Source organism: Carcharhinus amblyrhynchos, chromosome 11 (genome assembly GCF_965287045.1).
Source record: "Carcharhinus amblyrhynchos chromosome 11, sCarAmb.v2.hapA, whole genome shotgun sequence".
NCBI lineage: Eukaryota > Metazoa > Chordata > Chondrichthyes > Carcharhiniformes > Carcharhinidae > Carcharhinus > Carcharhinus amblyrhynchos.
Window position 1 is genome coordinate 45,275,129 of NC_137334.1, and position 21,781 is coordinate 45,296,909.

General features: G+C 43.0%; 1 protein-coding gene across 1 annotated transcript in view; it reads left to right on the top strand.

Moving 5' to 3' along the window:
• dnah9l (dynein, axonemal, heavy polypeptide 9 like) overlaps positions 1 to 21,781 on the top strand; it is a 443,144-nt gene that overhangs the window by 285,547 nt on the left and 135,816 nt on the right. The window contains exon 53 of the mRNA XM_080198977.1: positions 12,146 to 12,288. Within this exon, the coding sequence (XP_080055103.1) occupies positions 12,146 to 12,288 (143 nt within the window). The remainder of the gene's footprint in view (positions 1 to 12,145; positions 12,289 to 21,781) is intronic.

Consider the following 21,781-nt stretch of genomic DNA (forward strand, 5'->3'; position numbering starts at 1 on the left):
AAGAGATCCTAAATAACAATTTAGCCAACCTTGGCCACAGACAGTGGACGTACATCCACTATCCAAAGTAGCACAGTTGAAAGAGTCTATCTCTTATCATTGGGCTCATTGTTACCAAAACAATGCCTTCTTGGTCCTTAACTTTGTCACTGTCAGTTTCTATGTATTCTATCATATGTAGTTTCAAAGACAAAATTTCTTCTTTTTGAACAGTTTTCTACATAGTGGTATGGGGAATTGCATTGAAAACAGCTATTCACAATCTCTTTAGCATTTCTTCAATTTAAATGTCTTTTAACACTTTCCCATATGCATCTTCTTCCCCATTATCAAATTGGTTATATTTGGTTTCAGCACTAGATCTGTTATTAGCATAATTGTCTCTGTTTAAAGGCCTCTTGTACCATTTGGTCTGACAGGTTGCGGAGCTACCATTGACTCCTCCATTCTGGGTGGTGTGGCATTCTGATCTGCAATGAAAAGAGTGGTGGGGAACGATTGTTTCCTGAAAAGCTTTTTTAATGATTCTGTTATTTGATCCAAAAGGGGCTCTATTCCTCTTAATTGTAGCCCAGTCATTACTAGAAGAGTATCCATTTGTGACAGACATGCACAGTCCAACAACTTAAAGGTCAATACTGCATTTGGAATCTCCAAGTTAAATTTCATGAGTCTGTCAAGGCCCCTATCAAATAATATACTCACCCACGGACAGCTTATCTTGTCTTCTAATCCTATCAAACATCACCCATCCTTCATAATTCTCCAAGAACTCTTTTTTTGGTAAAACTTATCTAGGTATCATAATAAATAGGAGCAGAAGTAGGCCATTTGGTCTCTCAGGTCTGCTGCGCCATTCAGTAAGATCATGGCTGATCTTTTTGTGGACTCGGCTCCACTTACCCACCTGCTCACCATAACCCTTAATTCCTTTACAGTTCAAAAATCTTATCTATCTTTGCCTTCAACGAGATAGCCACAAATGCTTCACTAGAATTTCACAGATTCACAACCTTTTGGGTGAAGACCTTCCTCCTCAACTCAGTTCTAAATTGCTCTCCCTTATTTTGAGGCTATACCCCCTAGTTCTGGTTTCACCTGCCAGTGGAAACAACCTCCCTGCTTCTATCTTGTCTCTTCCCTTCATAATTTTATATGTTTCTATAAGATCACCCCCCCCCCTCATTAATCTAAATTCCAATGAGTATTGTCCCAGTCTACTTAGTTTTTCCTCATAAGTCAACCCTCTCAACTCTGGAATCAACCTAGTGAATCTCCTCGGCACCCTCACCAATGCCAGTATATCCTTTCTCAAAGAAAGGAGACCAAAACTGTACACATTACTCCAGATGTGGCCTCACCAGCACCTTATACAGATACAACATAACATTCCAGTTTTTAAACTCCATTCTTCTAGCAATGAAGGACAAAATTCCATTTGCCTTCTTAATTAAGTGTTGCAACTGCAAACCAACATTTTATGATTCATGTCCGGGGACACACAGGTCCCTCTGCACAGCGGCATGCTGCAATTTTTTACCATTTAAATAATAGTCCATTTTGCTGTTATTCCTACCAAAATGGATGACTTCACATTTACCAACATTGTACTCCATCTGCCAAACCCTTGCCCACTCAAACTATCTATCTCCCTTTATAGACAGTCAGTGTCCTCTGCACACTTTGCTGTACTACTCACCTTGGTGTTATTTACGAACTTTGACACACTACTTGGTTCCCAACTCCAAATCATCTATGTAAATTGTAAACAATTGCGGTCCCAACACTGATCCCTGAGGCACACCACTAATCACTGGCCACCAACTAGAAAAACACCCATTTATCCCCAGTCTTTAACCAACTCTCACTCCATGCTAATACATTACCCGTAATGCCATGTACCTTTATCTTATGCTGCAGCCTTTTCTGTGGCACCTTGTCGAATACCTTCTACCAGCTCCCCATTGTCCACCATGCTCGTAATGTCCTCAAAGAATTCCACTAAATAAGTTAAACATGATCTGCCTTTCATGAACCCATATTGTGTCTTCCCGATGGGACAATTTCTATCCAGATATCTCGCTATTTCTTTCTTGACGATAGAACATAAGAAATAGGAGCAGGAGTAGGCCATCTGGCCCTTCGAGGCTGCCCCGCCATTCAATAAGATCATGGCTGATCTGTCGTGGCTCAGTTCCACTTTCCCGCCCTCTCCCCATAACCCTTAATCCCCTCGCTTATCAAAAACCCATCAACCTGCTTCTTAAAAATATTTAGCGAGGCAGCCTCCACCACTTCAACGGGCAGAGAATTCCAGAGATTCACCACCCTTTGAGTGAAGAAGTTCCTCCTCAACTCCGTTCTAAACCGCCCCCCCCCTTTATCTTGAGGCTGTGCCCCCTAGTCCTATTGTCTTTTTTGAGCGGGAAGAGTCTCTCCACCTCTATCCTATCCATCCCATTCATCATCTTATACGTCTCAATGAGATCTCCCCTCATTCATCTAAACTCTAACGAGTACAAGCCTAGTTTATTCAGCCTCTCCTCATAGCTCAACCCCCTCAACTCCGGTATCAGCCTAGTAAACCTCCTCTGCACTCCCTCCAAGGCCAAAATATCTTTGCGCAGGTGCGGCGCCCAAAACTGCACACAGTACTCCAGCTGCGGCCTCACCAATGCCCTATACAGCTGCAGCAAGACCTCCCTACTTTTATATTCAATCCCCCTCGCTATGAAGGCCAGCATCCCATTCGCCTTCCTGACCACCTGCTGCACCTGCAAGCTGGGTTTTTGCGACTCATGCACAAGGACCCCGAGGTCCCTCTGCACCGTCGCCTGCTGCAGTTTTTCACCACGTAAGTAATAGTCCTTCCTACCATTCTTCCTACCAAAGTGGACCACCTCGCACTTGCCAACATTAAATTCCATTTGCCATTTCCTGGCCCATTCGCCCAGCCTATCTAGATCCTTCTGCAGACTCTCCACACCCTCCGCACAATTTGCCGTTCCCCCAATCTTGGTGTCATCAGCAAATTTTGATACCCTACACTCGGTTCCCTCCTCCAGATCATCTATATAAATGGTAAAAAGCTGAGGCCCCAGCACCGACCCCTGGGGCACTCCACTAGTCACCATCCGCTAATCCGAATAGCACCCGTTGACCCCCACTCTCTGCCTCCTATTTGACAACCAATCTTCTATCCACGCTAACACCCTACCCCCAACTCCATGTCCCCTTACCTTCTGCAATAACCTCTTATGAGGTACTTTGTCAAACGCCTTCTGAAAATCCAGAAAGACCACATCCACCGGCTCTCCTCTATCCACCGCCCTAGACACATCCTCATAGAACTCCAGTAAATTTGTCAGACATGACTTCCCTTTAATGAAACTGTGCTGCGTCTGCTCTATCAAGCAATTCCCTTCAAGATGCCTCGCAATTTCCTCCTTAATGACGGATTCTAACATTTTACCTACCACAGACGTTAAACTAACCGGCCTATAATTCCCGCCTTTTGCCTGGCACCCTTCTTAAACAACAGCGTAACATTAGCCGTTTTCCAATCTTCCAGCACTTCCCCGGAATCCAGCGACGTCTGGAAAATAACCACCAAGGCATCCACTATAACCTCCGCCATTTCTTTCAGAACCCTCGGATGCATTCCATCCGGTCCTGGGGACTTGTCCACAAACAGCCCCTCCAGTCTGTCGAGCACCGCCTCTCTAGTAACAGTAATGTCATTAAGACCCTCCAGTCCTACCACCTTTCCATCGCTAACACCCGGCAAATTATTCACATCCTCCTCCGTGAAGACAGAAACAAAAAAAGTTATTCAATACCTTAGCCATATCCCCATCCCCTACCACTAGGTCCCCTTTCTCATCCTCTAAAGGACCAACGTTCACCCTAGCCAGCCTCTTCCTTTTTATATATTTATAAAAACTCTTGCTATCCTTTTTTATATTAAGTGCTAGCCCAGCTTCATAGTTTCTCCTACCCTCCTTTATCAACTTCTTTGTCAATCTCTGTTGACATTTAAACCTCTCCCAATCCTCTTCTCGCCCACTACTCTTAGCTACTCTAAATTCCTCCGCTTTTAATTTAACACTTTCCTTCATCTCCTTCGTTATTCACGGCTTATTACCTCTCCTCCTACGGTCCTTTTTGACCATCAGAATAAATCTCTGCTGAGCACCAAGAAAGATCTCCTTAAAGATCCTCCACTGCTCCTCAGCAGACCCTCCCTCCAACGCGCTCCCCCAGTCAACATTCGCCAATTCTTCTCTCATCCTACCGTACTCCGCTCTATTCAAACAAAGTACGCGTATCCGGGAACCCACTTTGTCCTCCTCCATCTGCACCAGAAACTCCACCATACAATGATCACTCTCTCCAAGAGGATCCTTCACTGCAAGGTCCCTAATTCTACCCGCCTCATTACAGAACACCAGATCCAAGACAGCTCTCTCCCTCGTCGGCTCCAACACACACTGTTCAAGGAAATTATCCCGGCAGCATTCCAAGAACTCCTCCTCCAGCCCACCGCGTCCAACATGGGTCGACCAATCAATATGCAGATTGAAATCCCCCATAACTACGGCCGTCCCATTCCTGCACGATAGATTCAAGTATTTTCTCCACTACAGATGTTAAGCTAACTGGGCTATAGTAACCCGCCTCTTGTCTACCTCCATTTTTAAACAGTGGTGTCACATTTGCTGTTTTCCAATCTGCTGGAACTGCCCAAGAGTCTGGTGTATTTTGATAAATTACCACACATGCATTTGTTATTTCCACTGCTTTTAGTACTCTGAGATGCATTCCATCAGGGCCAGGAGACTTGTTTACCTTTAGCTCTATTAGCTTACCTAACACTGCTTCTTTAGTGATAATGATAGTTTCTAAGTCCTCAGCTGCCACAGCCTTCTTGTCATCAGGTTTTGGCATGTTATTTGTGTCTTCCAATGTGAAGACTGACACAAAATACATCTTCAATGCCTTGGCCATTTCCTCATTTCCCATTATATCCCCCCCTCTCATCCTCTAAAGGACCAATGTTTACCTTGGTCTCTCTTTTTCTTTTCATATATACTTCTAGAAACTTTGCTATCTGTTTTTATATTTTGAGCTAGTTTACTCTCATAATCTATCTTTATAGGTTTTTTCATGGCTTTTTAAAGATTTCCCAATCCTCCAGATTCCCACTAATCTTTGCCACTTTGTGTGCATTTTCTTTCAATTTCATACCCTCCTTTATTTCCTTATATATCCATGGCTGATTACCCTTTTTCTACAGTTCTGTCTGATCGCTGGTCAGCTGACCCTCGCAGCATGTTACCGTTGGTCTTATTATAACAGATCCAATCTTATCATTGGTTACATTCTAACACCGACAAAGGCGGTAAGAGTAGGAGAATCTCCTGGTAAGCCATGTTTGATGTCAATTTACACCCCTAAAATTGTATTTTCTAGTCACAGGCTAGCAAACTGTTCCAAAAAGTCTATCTGATGAAACAAACATAAGCATGTGCTTTGTCTACTCCTTACACCACTAGACATAGATTGAGTAGAAGAATTCACCACACAGACTGGCTTTCCTTGCATCCAAGGCATAATTGATGGCACATTTGTCAGCAGCAGGACACCAGCCAGCAATTTTCTTGATAAGGGAGAGCTACCATGCAATTAATATGAAGCTCTAACTTCTGATCACAGGAGCAGGATCATGCAAGTTTGTGCAAGGGATCCAGGCAGTTCAGTTGTCATGGAGCTTTTATCCTGTAACACTGAACTATTCCCCAACACTTGACCCTTCCAAAATGTGACTGGAGGCTGCCTGCGGGACAGGAGTATCCACTACACACAACCCAGCATACCCAAGGTGTTAACTCAAAATTTTATTTTTGCCAGTGATCACATTAAAAAAACTAACCCTTTACAGATACCAACATGAGACATCACTCAAAAACTCGCTCTTGAATTGATGTCTTCTATTGAAGCAGACAATGCTACAAATATTGAATATGTTGATCAGTTGAGATGGTCCAGACATTGTTACATGAAATTGCATTCTTGTTTAGCTCCAGGCTCCTGATGCACTGTTCCTTGCTGAGATCCAGGTAAAAGGCATGTTGGAAGTACTTACACTGCATAGAGAACTACTGAAATCTGAATGTTCACTTTCAATGATTTTAAAGTTCTTGGACCACTATTCTGAGGTATTTAAGAACTGAAATGATGCAAAAGCACAATCTACAAAACACTCCAATATCTTCTCATTTGCTTACCACTCAAAATCCTCTGTTCTCTCCTGAGAATTAATGCCAAATTTGATTGAAAGAACTTAATGTGGGATTGGAATAATAATAATGTTCAGACCTTCCATGTTAATTGCTAGTTAACAAGCAGTTAACTAAACAAAAGAAGCAATAAGAAGATGTCTAATTCCCAGTCATAAATTTAGGAGATTGAACAAAAATCAATACCTTGTCCATTAATGCCAGATTGCAAATTACTAACTTTTAATGCACATTATTACGTGTGCTACCTCTAATGTGCATGACCACTAAAACCATCTGCTTATTTGCCTCAACTGAAAACATAAGATGCTTGAGACAGCATCTGTAGGAAGAGAATTCATAGGTAAAATTTAATGCCCTCCCGGGAGATAAATTTGGTGTTTGAGGGCCATTTGATCGGGGGGGAGGGTGCCAGGTGGGAACTCTGCTTTTCCCCAGCTTCCCAAATTAAATCCAGGGCTGGAAGGTTTGTGGATAGCCTTTCCAACTGACTGCCAATAATGTTCCTATGCTGTGCAACAACCTTTGGTTGGGAAGCTGTACAGTAAGAAAAAATGGTGTTTCTTTAAAAGCTCTGTGGAATCTGTATTTTTAAAATGTTTCAACAAGACTTTTAAGAGTTTGCAACAATTGTAAAGTGATCAAGGGTAATGTTCTTGGATAATAAGAAATACTGGTCCATTTAACCTGATGACTATTGACCTGGAAGCAGTGCCACCAGGAAGGAAATTAAGAAAGAAGTCATGTGGCTGGCAGACACAAAGGAGAGATTCTGACACAAAAGGGTGCTATTTGAGAAGGAGCTGATGTAGGAGCTGGAACGAGGCCCAGATGTAGACTGAAACAAAGTAAGCAAACAGAAAGGGGAACTTTTAGAGGAAAAGAAGAAAATCACACTCAGGAAGAGGCTAGTTTTTCTATTTGGCAAGAAAAGGAAACCGGAGCTCATGTACACGTGCAGACTGGTTAAATAGATATAAAACATGGAAAGTTGTATGAATAGCTCAGGAATGCTAAAGAGCTGGGTGTTTTCACAAAAATGGTCAGACTGAATCAGTGTTGTTTGTTGGTCAGTTGAAAAGGAACTCTGGGAAGAACTGTCATAGTCAGAGGGAGAATGAATTCTTAGCAGTGTACCTTGCCAGTAATAATCATACCTGTGAAACTCAGAGGTGAAGATTGTTGTTGGTTAGGACTCCTGGCCTATCCTCATGAATAAAAAACTGCACCATGTGAAACTTTGTAGTTAGCAATGTCATGCATGCTGAATGGGAACGCTTGTGCTTGTGTAAAATATCTCTTCCTTGGATCAGCTCTTCAAAGTGAAATTTACCTCATATTTGAAGTATAATTTGCCTGTTAATTCAGGTTTCATTTGTATTGGTTCTGAGTTATGTTAAAGTAAAAGCTACAGACTTGGAATTTTGTTGATAATGACTTCATTTTTGGGTCATTCAGCAAACTGAATTATTTTGATTTATGGTTCCAGCGGTTGGTTGGGGAGTTGCAATGTAGGGAGACTGACAAGCAATCCCTATCAGGTTAACCTGCAGCCTCGTACGGTAGGTAAGCACCCTTGATTGCCTTCTAAGAGCAACCCCCTGCCCTTTATTCTGACTCCCATCCCCAGCCCCCTTTCTGGTGATCCCTTCCCCATGACACCCGTCCAGTTGTCAATTCACTTTCTCCATGGATCCCATGGTTAACCCTGGCAGGGACCCAAGTGTATTACCAGCAGCAGCCACTGCTCTCAGTAATGTTGCTGACAGTAGAGCGCTTTTGGTGTCTAATTGGCTGACATCTCTCGGGAGAGGAATTTCTGTCCTACTGCGTCAAGTGCAGCAATTAAATGTTCTGCATGAAGCCAGGAGCCCTAGCAGTGAGATTTCTGCTGCCAATTAGGGACTTGCTTCCCTCAGGGCTCCCAAAGATTGGATTAACAGGAATTCCACCAATTTCAATCTCCCACCCCGTCCGCCACCACCCTCATTAAAATTCTTCCTGATGCCTCAGGTCAAAGACCTTTTAGCAAAATTGGGAAAAGTTAGAACTGTAATTGATTCTAACAGGTGAATTAGAGGAAGACGAAGGGAAAAAACAAAAAGGGAAGGTCTGTTGCAGAGTGGAAGGCGGGAAAGATTAAATACCAGGAGCCGGTGGGGCAGTGTCAAAGGGATTGGTAAAGGAACAAATAAAGTAACAAAAGATGTCTCTAAAGGAGGTGAAAGGCAGATATTGCAACTCCTGCATTTGCATGAAAAGGTGCCATGGGAAGGAGAGTAAACATAGGAAGTGACTGATGGGTGGACTAGGGTGTCGCAGAGAGGACGTATTTTTGAAATGTTGAACGCAGTTAGGGAAAAACGAGTTTAATGGTGGCATTGCATGGAACATGGTGCATTGAACAAGGAGGCTGATGGATGGAAGGTGACAAGAAAGGATGCCTATCATGGCTCTGGGAGGGAGAAAAGATTGAGGTTCATGAAATGATTCAAGCACATTTGTGTGTGCTGTTGAACAAGATTGGTGGAATTCTTGGTGGAAGACAGATGAAGACGTATTAGAAGCACTGTTGTCAAAGGTTGCATCATCCGAACTAATGTGATGGAGACAAAGAAATGGGGGAATGGAATAGGGTCCTTACAGGGAATGGGCGTGAGGAACAGCAATAATGTTGGCAGTGGGAGTCAGTGGGCTTATTGTGAAGCAATAGCAAAATACTTCAGATCCGAGAAACTTGAAATAAAAATATAAAATTCTGAACATACTCAGCAGGTCTGACAGCATCTGTGGAGAGAGAAATGAAGTTAATGCCTCAGGCTGATTACTTTGTATCTGAACCTTATAGTTTTATAGGCTTATAGTGAATATTCGTTGCAAACCTAACTCTAGAAATAGAGGCAGAGAAGTTCAGGTTGGGAAGAGTCAGCAATGGACCATGTAAAAGTAAGAGAAAGGTGGAAGTTGGAAGCAAAGTCGGTTAAGTATTTCAGTTCAGGACAAGAGCTATAAACAGCACCAATCAAGTCATCAATATACCATAAAAAGAGGTGAGGAAGGGGGTTGAGTGGGACTAGAACAGGAAATGTTCTGCTTTTCTACAAAAAGGCAGACAATGCTAGGACCAATGCAGGTTCCCTTAACAACACCTTTTGTTTGGAGGAAATGAGTTGAGTAAAAGGAAAAGTTGTTCAATGAAGGAACAAGTTCAGGCAGTAGAGGAGGGTGGTGTTGGATGGAGACTGGTTGGGCCTCTGGTCAAGGAAGAAGTAGAGAGCCCTAAGACCATCTGGGTGGGGAGGGAAGATCTAATAGATTGGGAGTTTATGGTAAAAAGAGGACAATTAGTGCCAGGAAATTTGGAAACAGTTTGATGAAGGGAAATAGAAGAGTCACAGAGGTGGGTGGGAATAGACTGGACAAGGGAAGAAAAAAATAGAGCTGAGTTGGGAAGACAACAGGTCAGTGGGGGCAGGAACAGGCTAAAATGATATGTTTACCAGGACTGTCCTGTTTGTAGGACTTGAGAAGAAGGTTGAAGAAGGGTTTAGACAATAGTGAGGTTGAAGGCTATGGTGGCAAGGTCTCTAGAGATGATGAGGTTGATGATAGCCCTGGAAACGGCATAATGTTCAGTGGTGGGACTGTTGGTCAGGGAAAGGTAGGAGGAAGTGTTGGAGAATGGAGATTCAGTCATTGCGAGGTTGATGTCAATATACTAGACCACAATAGCACCGCCCTTTTTAGCTGGTTTGGTGTCAATGTTGGGGTTAGACATGATGTGGGGATGCCGGCACTGGACTGGGGTAAACACAGTAGAAGCCTGACAACACCAGGTTTAAGTCCAATTGATTTATTTGATAGTAAACTCTCAAGCTTTCGGGGTTTGCCCCTTCGTCAGGCGAATGGAGAGTTCTGGCCTCAGACAGAGCATATAACAGCACAGACAGTTTTGCAGTTTTGCTATTATATGCTCTGTCTGAGGCCAGAACTCTCCATTCGCCTGACTAAGGGGCAAATCCCGAAAACTTGCGAGTTTACTATCAAATAAATCGGTTGGACTTAAACCTGGTGTTGTCAGACTTCTTACTGGGGTTAGACATGTCAGAAGAGTGCAGCATGTTCAGAAGGAGATAAATTGGAGTAAGTGAAGGGAATGGGGAAATTGTGACAGCCTATGGCTATCAGTGAAAAGATCAAGAGAGGATAAGAGGTCAAAGGCAGGGATCCAGGTCGAAGGAGAATATTGGAGATGGCAGAAGTCATTTATCTTGTATGTTTCAGTAAGACCGCTTCATTTGCAAATTGGCTGCCACATTCTCTATACTAGAACAATGAAAACACTTCAGAGATGTCTTTGATATTGTGAGGTCACTATGCTTTAAATGAAATATATTGATGTAAATGTGTGCTGGTGAACTACATTATTAATGTGGATGTTCTGATTTAACTCTAGAGTAGGGCATAACTTAAAGGATAAAAACACCATTTCTAGATACACATGGTTGATGTCTTATATTCTGGCTGGATAACACTCTTTGTTAACAATGAAGAGGTGCATAAAGGCACAAAATATCCTTGGTGCCTAAGGCATTAAGAATTCTTGATCTGGCTCTGCCCAAAGGTTGCTAAATAAACCTCCAGAAAATCATTCCAATTCCATGCCTCCATTATTCAATCACAGCTGATTATATTTTGAGATGACATTTGGGTGGTGCCAGAAGTACAGTAAAAATTGTATTCTCCAAATAATTTCATTGTCTACTCTATTATTGTATCCTTTAGTCTCATTCTTAAACAGTTTTATTTAAATACATCTGTTTTTCAAAGAATTAATTGACACTATCAACTGCTTTTATTGGAGGTGTTCAGATTTGTCAATTGCCTCCAATTTTAGGTGGCATGGTGGCACAGTGGTTAGCACTGCTGCCTCACAGTGCTAGGGACCCAGGTTCGATTCCTGGCTTGGGTCACTGTTTATGTGGAGTTTGCACGTTTTCCCTATGTCTGCGCGGGTTTCCTTTGGGTGTTCCAGTTTCTTCCCACAATCTGAAAGACGTGCTGGTTAAGTGCGCTAACCTGAACGGCTGCCGGAGTGTGACGGCTAGGGGAATTTCACAGGAACTTCATTGCAATGTTAATGTAAACCTTAACTTTAAAGTTTGGCTTAGTGTCCATGATGGCAAGATTTTGGAAAATTTGAGGGAATGGATTCAATGAGAATAAACCAAATGCTATTTCCTTATTCTGTATTTATGTTATATTTTATTTCAATTTTTTGAAATCTTTTATGCAATGATTTACTTCCACGAAGTCGTAATTAACAATACTAAGCAGCGAAATATTAGGTGCAGCATTGCTTGGGTAAATAGATCTGTTACTGAGGAGAAATCGTTGAACACATTTATGTGATCATCAACATATGTTGTTCTCAGTATTCACCTCGCTCTTATTGTAAGATTGTTAGCCTCAATTCATAAATACACTGATAAAACATCTAGTATTCATACATGTTTGAAATATTAAACTATTCTAGATTTAAATCCTGGAAAGTAAACTTCCATTCTGTCAACTAATCTTCAAGTTAATTAACCTCGTCACCACAAATATTCTCTCCTGGACTTATCAGCACTTGAATGTAATTATGTTAACTCTTCTGTACATAACATTTTTCGGTTTAAATTTAGTGACAGTACTTTATGGTGCCACAGTAAAACATATTCTTTGACAGCCTTTCTGTGTTTGCATATTTTTGAATTTTTATCCGTTCAATTTATCATTTATGAAGAAAACTAAGCAAAGTGTTGTACTCAAATTTTTAGTGCGTAAATACACTTGTGTTTCAGGGGATATTCCTGATTTGTTCAATGATGATGAAATGGACAGTATTATATCCACCATGAGAATGGAGTTACGAGGTCTTGGATTATTGGACACCAGAGAGAACTGCTGGCATTTCTTTATTGACCGGATTCGGCAACAGTTAAAGGTCATCCTGTATTATCCCTGTTTCACTTACTGTGTTAATTAGGAATGACGTACAATGTACTTATTTAAATTCCATCATTAAAATTAAAATATATTTCTGTCCAGAAAATAAAGTGCCTTTAGTTCCAATATTAGAAATCAATGTATGGCACAAGAACTATGTGGTGCAGTTCTTGTTGAAACAAAAAAATGAGAACATGTAGTTTTCTCTGACTGAAAAATCCTGTACTCTGCCTTCCTATATTTCTAAGATCCTATTCTCTCAATTTGCTAATCATATGATAAGATGAACATTTTCCCGTTTTCATTATTAAGGAAAGCTTTTGTTGTCATGTTTTATTTACAATATTTTTATGTATTTAGATATTTGTCAAAGAACAAGTGACAGCGCAATTCTTCACAGTTGTGTATCCCATAATGGGATCACTTTGCAACATTATATTGAGGATATTAGAAATAATGGATTCTGTTTTCCCAGATTTTATATTTTATATAGGTACAGAAAGTGGAATTTTTTGAATTGACATTTAACACTGAAGTTAACAATAGATATTAAATTAGCCTGTAACAGAAATTGCTAAGCTATAAAATCTTACCAACAAGAGATAAGTATGATAGTGATATAAAAAACAAAAAGTGCTGAAAATTCTCAGTAGGTCTAGCAGCATTTATGGAGAATAAACAGTTTATTTGTTGATTTGAATTTAACTCTTGTTCAGCACAATTCATATTCAAGTCATGATATCATAAGAAATTGGAGCAGAAGTAGGCCGTTTGACATGGTTATTATCCAGTTTTCTTTTATTCACCTACTTGTGTTGACTTTGAACCCCACCCACCCAAAAAGACCCTCCTCCTACTTTGAAGGATCTTACGTATTGACTAATGTTCAAAACTTGTTCCATCGCCTTCTAGCCTTCCTCTGTCCCCTACCAACTTCCCTCCCTCACCATTGACCAACCCAGTATGACCATTCGTCACCCATAAACCTCCTCCCATTACCTTGGACCCTATTACAATCTACCTCTAGATTCTTATCTCCCCTCAGAGCCAACACATATAACCCTCCCCTCTTATCTGAACCACCTGTCTAGTCCCACCTCCTTGTCATCGTTTCCACCCCCCTGCTCCCCCATGAAACCTTCATTTAACAAACATAGACCAGGCCTTGTCACCCTACCACATCCCACTCTCCCTTCTGACTGTGACTGTTCTCTCCCATTACCAACCCAGGAATTTATCTCCCTCCAACAAAGCAAATTGTGCAGAGGGTGTGGAAAGTCTGCAGAGGGATCTAGATAGGCTGAGCGAGTGGGCGAGGACCTGGCAGATGGAGTACAATGTTAGCAAGTGTGAGGTTATCCATTTTGGCAGGAATAATAGTAGGAGGGATTACTATTTAAAGGGCGAAAAGCTGCAGCATGCTACGGTGCAAAGGGACCTGGGGGTCCTTGTGCATGAATCGCAAAAACCCAGTCTGCAGGTGCAGCAAGTGATCAGGAAGGCGAATGGGATGCTGGCCTTTATAGCGAGGGGGATAGAATATAAAAACAGGGAGGTCTTGCTGCAACTGTACAGGGCACTGGTGAGGCCGCAGCTGGAGTACTGTGTGCAGTTTTGGTCGCCGTACTTGCGCAAGGATATTTTGGCCTTGGAAGGAGTGCAGAGGAGGTTCACTAGGCTGATAGCCGAGATGAGGGGGTTGGACTATGAAGAGAGGCTGAATAGACTGGGTTTGTACTCGTTGGAGTTTAGAAGGATGAGGGGGGATCTTATAGAGACATATAAGATAATGAAGGGGATGGATAGGGTAGAGGTAGAGAGATTCTTCCCGCTCAGAAAGGACAGCAGGACTAGAGGGCACAGCCTCAAGATAAGGGGGGTGCAGTTTAGAACGGAGTTGAGGAGGAACTTCTTCACTCAAAGGGTGGTGAATCTCTGGAATTCTCTGCCCGTTGAAGTGGAGGCTACCTCGCTAAATATATTTAAGACACGGGTAGATAGGTTTTTGGTAGGCAAGGGAATTAAGGGTTATGGGGAGAAAGCAGGAAAGTGGAACTGAGCCACTTCAGATCAGCCATGATCTTATTGAATGGCAGGGCAGGCTCGAAGGGCTAGATGGCCTACTCCTGCTCCTATTTCTTATGTTCTCCCCCTCCCCCACCTCCTCCGACTCCACGCCTTTGATACCACTGAGCCATCCTCTAAACTACTTTCTCCTGCCATTCCCTGGACAGTCTCCATCCACCCCCCTCCCCATTCTCTGCTTAGCCTGCCTTCCCTGTCCAACTTTTAAACCTTATCCTCTTCCCTCACTTCGCCAGCTTTCACCTGCCTCCTATCTCCAGCTTTGACACAGCTTTTGCTACTGGCACACATTATATTAAGTTAGGGCTGGTGTCCAAGAAGGCAAAGCAACTTCTATTGACCTAAAAGTCATGGAAAAAGTGAAGCTTGTCAGGTGCACATATATGCCATCATAAAACTGAACACCCTAAATTCTCATTGGTGGGGTACTTAATTTGGAGGGTGAACTTAGTTCCAGCAAGATGGTATTTTAGTGAGCATACATGAGATGGGGTTCACGACATTGATCAACTTCAACCCACCTTGAAAGTTGAGAGGACAAAATTTCAACCCTTTAACCTGCCATTAGGAACCAGATTTTTTGCTTCACACCAAATTAAGTGCCCCCCCCACCTCCCATCTGAAATAATTCTTGCTGCCGAACCGGATGATTTCATCTTCTGCATCCGTCCTAACATATGACCCCAACACAATGAGCTGTCATCTTCTCCAGCAGTCTTTTATATAGCACCCTACTGAATGTTTTTTGGAAATCCAAAAACACTGCATCTACTGGTTCCCTTTATCCACCTTGCCTGTTATATCCTCAAAGGGCTTTAATAAATTTGTCAATCACGATTTTCCTTTCATAAAATCATGTTGACTCTTCTTGATTATGCTATGATTCAAATATCCTGCTATTATCTCTTTAACAATAATCATATTTGACTCAATGTTAACTTTGTTTTGCGCTCCACTGATGCTGCTTCACCTGGTGTATATTTCCAGCATTTTCTGTTTTTATTTCAGAGTTCCTACAGCTGTAGAATTTTGCTTTTATATTTCTGATAACCTGATTATTGTCAAAGTCTCAATTATTGGCATTTCTGAATGAAGTTGTGTTAAACATTTTAATACTTCTCATTTCAAATCTTCCTATTTTAACACAAGTAAGTTCAAGGAGGGACGATTTATGACATTTTGAATATGGATGACTCCAAGGCCACATGTTACCTCTGCCACTAAAAGTCAGCAACCTTCCACCATACATGCTGCAACCACTAGGACAGGCTATTGACCTTTGTATGGAATGTTGGATTGTTTGATAAAGTTGGTTTGGAATGCTTATTTCATGATGACTTTTATTTCAGCATTGTGGGCAAGAGGAGGCTGTGATGGTCAAAACCAGATGGAAGGAAAAGTATGGCTGTAGTTGAAATGGGGATTTAAGATGGCATTCACTGGCACCACAGTCAGATGAACTTATCATGGACAGCCAACTTGAAAGCATTTATGTTGATTACCTCCTCTTCCTCCTCCTCTTCCTCCTTCCTCTGCACCCCTCCTCACACTCACTGTACCCCCCCTCAGCTGCGCACTGTTTACTGGGTGGCAAGGGCTGTTCACTCATGATGACAAGGTAGTGCAGATTGCAAATGCAGAATGAAGAATTGTGACATTTCCTCTGGAGTAAACTGAAGGGCTCCTCGAGAGTTTTGGAAGCACAGTTGAAGCTGCCTAAGCACCCCAGTGGTCTGTTCAATATCATTTCATGTGAGAATGCATACATTCTCACACAGTATATACAGTTGCTGCTCATACAGTTGCTGCTGCCTGCTTGTACCTAGATTGAGTCGTGAGCTGGGAGTTAGTGGATAGCCCTTGTCGCCCAGTTGTCAGTTCTGATTTTACATTGGGACTCAAATGCTGATAGTACAAAGAACCAGCACAGAATAAAGGCATCATGACTGCTGTCAGCATAGGGCATTTATCTGTATAATGCATTCAGTATGATCACACACCAGCTGGACATTGAGAGAGTGAAACCCTCTTATGGTGATAGTATATCTCTGAATTTATGCGTGACTCCTGTAAAGTAGCATGTACTGTCAAAAACCCCATGGGGAAGTCTGCTGTTGTGTCAAAGTGCTTGCTCACTCTGCCTACAATGTAATGTTTTCCCTTCTCTTTGAATATGTGACAATAGATCTGAGTTGCATTATGTTGGAGACGCTGCCTGCTCCAACCTAGAAGGAACCTGACACAAAGTTTTTCAAGGCCACCTTTACAGCCACTGAAAATGTCATCCTCACCCTGTTCTGAAGTTGCAGACCAGCCTGAACAGGTGGCAGATTTCTGTGAACTCTTTAGAGAAATAAAGATGGTGCACACACTGGGCAGAATTTTCCACTCTGAAGACTAAGTCTGATGGTGAAAGTCATCACGATTCCCATGGATGGTGGAATGGCTGAACACATGCAATCTCATGCTCTTTAACTCACTAATTATGAATCAACGAGGAATTTGCCAAATTTAATGGCAGGACTGGCATGAAGTCATCCACCTCACCATTACCTCTTGGGGTCAAAGATCCTGATGCAGTATTGATTTGGCACCTGGACAGACATTCTGTCACTGCAGGCCAGGTTTTTGCAGTGACAAAGAAAACTATGGCATCCCTGCTAAGGAAACCTTCTATCCCCGAGTTCTTTGTGAAGCCAAATAGGGAATTCTCCTCCAGGCTGTCCAGAAAAAGGAGATCCTCTTTTCAAGAGATGTGAGCAGGTGGCCATCCTACCTGACCATGCCAGCTTTGGAGGAGGTTGCCAGGGAGGCTAGTGCCTGTGGGGCCCAGAAAAGGTCCTGCAGTGCAGAAAGTGGGTGAATGATCTGGTCTGCTCCTCACTGCAAACTCACACTCAAATAAGGGTATCAGAGTCCACAAGAATGTCATACACTACCAGCAAATGGAACATCAGCACTAAATGTGTTCCAGTTACTTTAAACTAGCCATCTCATGTTAGTTCCTGCACAATGGCATCTTAATCCCATACAGGGAGGCCTCAGCAGAGACAACAGAGGCATATATGCTTCTGAACAGCTTGTTCATCCATTGTGCTCTGTCTTTATGCAGAATATGATTTCACATAACAAAAGAGAGCAAGTCATGACTGGAAGGGGGCCATGATCAGGGGCAGGGGGGGAGGGTGTGATGATGATGACCCTGACCTTGTCAAACTTTGAGGACACAGAGTTCATTGGTAAAGAGCGGGATCCTCCCTGTCGGGAGTTATTGAGCAACTCAAACCCCACCTTCCCACCACCCTACAAAACAAGCCAATGATGCATCAGGTATACATTGACAAAATGCGACATTGACTGTGAGTGATCTTTGATGCATCAGCCTGCTTAGTCAATTACTAATTCTCTCTCTTCCAAGTTCCAACAAGAAAGAGGGGAGAACTTTCTCCACCAGAAGACTCCCGCCAGCCATTAGTCACTCCTGAGGAGGAAGCAGAATTATCCTGAGACTAAGAACCCACACTGCGTTAACTTGCATCCTCCACCAGCATGAACACATGCGTCTTGGCATGGCTCAGTTCTGAAGTAGGCTCGGGTTCATAATCTGATGATTACCTCAAAGAAAGGGGTTCATAGCCAAGTGACAGCTGAGGTTTCTGACACTCGGAGGACTGCTGGCGACAAGGCCCCTACTGAGATAGAGCCCAATGATGAACCTCTGGATTGGGCCCTAAGAGACATGTTGGAGATGCAGAGACAGGCAGAGCTGTTAGAGCTTTTCCATAGACAAAACCAAAAAATGGAGGAGTCTGCAAATGATCTGTCTGCTTTCTTGGCTGTGGCATGCAAGTGCACCAAAGATTCTGTTGAAGCAGTTCCCACTGGATTTGTGCTCAGACTTGCACATCATTGATCCAGCCATGGGTGCATTCAAACAATGGCTATGCAAGAAGGAGTTGCTGCTTCTCAACTTCTGTCCAGGCGCCTCTTCTCCTTGAGGAGTCATCAACCCAGGGTCTTCACAGGTGCCCTGCCTCTGCAACTCCCCTCTGACAATGACCCCATCAATTTCAGCAAGACATGCCTAGGAGACTGCAGTTGAACAGGAGACCCTTAGCAGGCCGGGGCCCTCTAGTCCTCAGGCCAGCAGAGGATACAGTCAACTCAGGCAACGGGGCATTACGTTCAGCAGGCTGCCTCCTTCACAGCTGCGGGTGTTGGGGCTGCACCTGAATGTAGTGGGGAATTGAAAAAGAATGAGAGGTTTTAAATGCACAGTGGTAGCATGGATATTCACTCACTTGCTGCAATAATGAGCTGGTTTTCGCTACAAGTGCAAACGTTGACATGGATGCAAAATATTGCAAGAGTCAGATGATGAGTATATCACCAGCCACACGCCAATGAAATAACAATGTTCCCAGCCCAGAAAGGTTGGGCAGGAACCTCATTCAATTAAATTACAATCTGATTAAAGGGCTTCTCCCACATTGTGATGTCGGCAAGGTTTACAACATGTTTTTAAAAACGGGAACAGGGCAGAAGAAACCTGCCCTGCTGGGGACGTAGCTCCTGGGATGAGAGTCATGACCAGAAAATACCCAGGCACTGCCTTTGGCACTGCCCAATGCAAGGGACAGTGCCATAAAGGAGCCTCTGCAGATTTCCATGGGGGAGAGGGAGTGTTCCCCTTATCCATGGGTTGGGGGTTTCCCCTTGTGCATGTATAGATTGTGTGCTTTTGGGAGGGGGTTCCTGTTTTTTTCAATCAGGGATCGGAAGGGCACCCTGATCTTGGGATCCCCTGTGTTGCCAGATTTTCCCATCCAGCCAGCATGATATCATGGACCACACCTGCAAATTTTCTTCGCAAAGAGTGCTGACAATGTGGGAAGAAAACCAGCATTCATCTCATCAGGTGCGCCGCTGGCTTTTCTCACCTCAGCATCACTTTGCAGACAATGGAAAATTTCACTTCGTTAATTTTTCACTTTTGTAAGTAAATGTAGCTTTAATCCTTTCCCAAATGCCCATGGATTCCATTTATATTTAATTTGCTTCAGTGTCTCAAAGTCATTAAAGAATATAAAATGTAGTCCCCCTGTGATCTCCCATCCAGATCTCCAGTTGTATAATTTCTCTCACAATCTCATCACAGCCTTTATTTCTACATCTGAGACATCAGGAAATACACATCATCTGGGACGCTGAAGACTAGCCAATATACCTGCCAGCCTTTTATCATTGGCTGCTGAGTCAATAATGACAGGGCCAGTCTCTTCCAAATGCAAAGATCATTCAGGACAGAGACTTCTCAGGCTTCTGATGATTGCAAAGTCCCACTGGTTGCAACACATCACACCAATATCCTGGTGAGGCACTCTGCACATGCTTTGCTGCATGATGAAGATTTAAAAGTCAGACCATTGTAATGTGCAAAGGGTGATTAGGGGACAGTAGCAAAATGATGCTTCAGCATTATGCATTGACGAGCTGGGACAATTCGACCTTTCTGATTACTGTTCCCAGTGGAGACGTCCAAGTTCAAAGCATTAAAGGCTGATATGTGTGTTCAGGCTACCTTAGTGAGCTGGTGTCACACTGACGAGTGCATCATGTATAATTTGGAATTGTAGCTGCTTTAAAGCTGTCATGCCCACTGACCCGATGAAATCATGGGTGAAAGGACTACTATGTGGAATTACTAAAGGATGTGCACTGTGAATGATCATTGCATTTCACAGTGGAAACATGCTCCCAAGGCTACCATCTCTTCCAAAGATGTTCACATCATGAGGGCATATGGCGACTACTAATTATTCTGTGAGCATTGTGAATTATTTGACCTTTCGTGTGATGTTTAGGCTGAGAATGAAGGTGTTGGGATGTTCCATGCATCAAAGGCTGAAGGAAACTCAATTGTGACAACTTATCAGCATCTTAATCCTTCTGGGATCTTGTAGCTATCAGGTTGTCACAGGCATGATTGTCACCACCATACCTATGAAATGATATGTTAATGAGACTCTCCTGAATCCTTGACCTGTTCAGAGTCATTCCCTTCAATGTCCTTCTCCCTCAGGCAACTGTGGGCAGCATGGTAGCACAGTGGTTAGCACTGCTGCTTCACAGCTCCAGGGTCCTGGGTTCGGTTCTCGCCTTGAACCACTGTCTGTGTGGAGTTTTCACATTCTCCTTGTGTCTGCATAGGTTTCCTCCCACAGTCCAAAGATATATGGGTTAGTTTGATTGGCCATGCTAAGAAATTGCCCCTTAGTGCCCAGGTTAGAGGGATTAGTGGGTATAATATGTAGGGATATGGGGGTAGAGCTTGGGTGGGATTGTGTTCGGTGCAGACTCTTTTTGCAGTGTAGGGTTCTATGATCTATGATCTAACACATACCCCCCTCCCCCCCTTACAGTGTAGGGTTATGCAGAGTACAGCAAATAATGATGATGTGGAACATTATCTGTGGTGAGTAATAGAAAGCCCACCTGACCAATACAAACATTGGAAACGGATCTTCAGGAGGCCAATTATTTGCTTTACCAAAGATCTTGTGCAAAATGTGCTACATGGTATCTTTCTTCAGCAGCAATAGGTGGACAGTGAACATGTGTTATTTTGATAGATCTTCTGTGGTACACTTTGGCCCTGAGGAGCCAACGCTCTAAGAACCATGGTCTTTCAAAGGTCTGTGGAACCTGCAAATGAGTCAAGGTGCAAGAGTCATGAGAGCTCCCTGGGTAAATAGCACAAACATTAAGGATCTGATCACAACTTTCCTGGACGTTCAGGGAATGAAAACTGTTTCTATTTGAGTCTCACTGGCTGCTGCCAGAAAATTCTCAAAGTCACATATGTGCAGTCAATGGCACTCTGCATTTATGAGATAGCTGAGATCTCTTTGAATCCCACAGCTTCAGCAGCCTGGCTTGCATCATTCATGCAAAACTACACGTAATAAGTTTTATTGAAAAGGGCATCTGTGACCTCTCTGATGCATTTGTGTGTTGCTGATTGTAAGATTGCGCAGTTGCCCAGTGGAACCCTAGAAGGACCTGCTGGCAAAAAAGTCCAGAATGGCAGTTACTTTCAAAATAGTTAGCATGGGATGTTCTCCAAATACTTATGGTACTAGTTCTTCACAGAGGAGGTGACAAATTGATCCACATCCCTTGGGAAGCAAAGGCACCTGCTTTCACTCGTTTTTCACTCGTGTATGAGCTGTGTCTTCTGTATACCTTTGGTCGCACCATATGACTTCCTGATTTCTTCCACTCCTTGGGAGCATTTTGGACTTCATGGGTCCCCACTCCCCTTGCTACTTAAACTGATGTTTTTCCTGGAGCTGTGCCAATCAGCAATTGACCCTTCTCCTCATTCAAATCACAGCTATCAACAA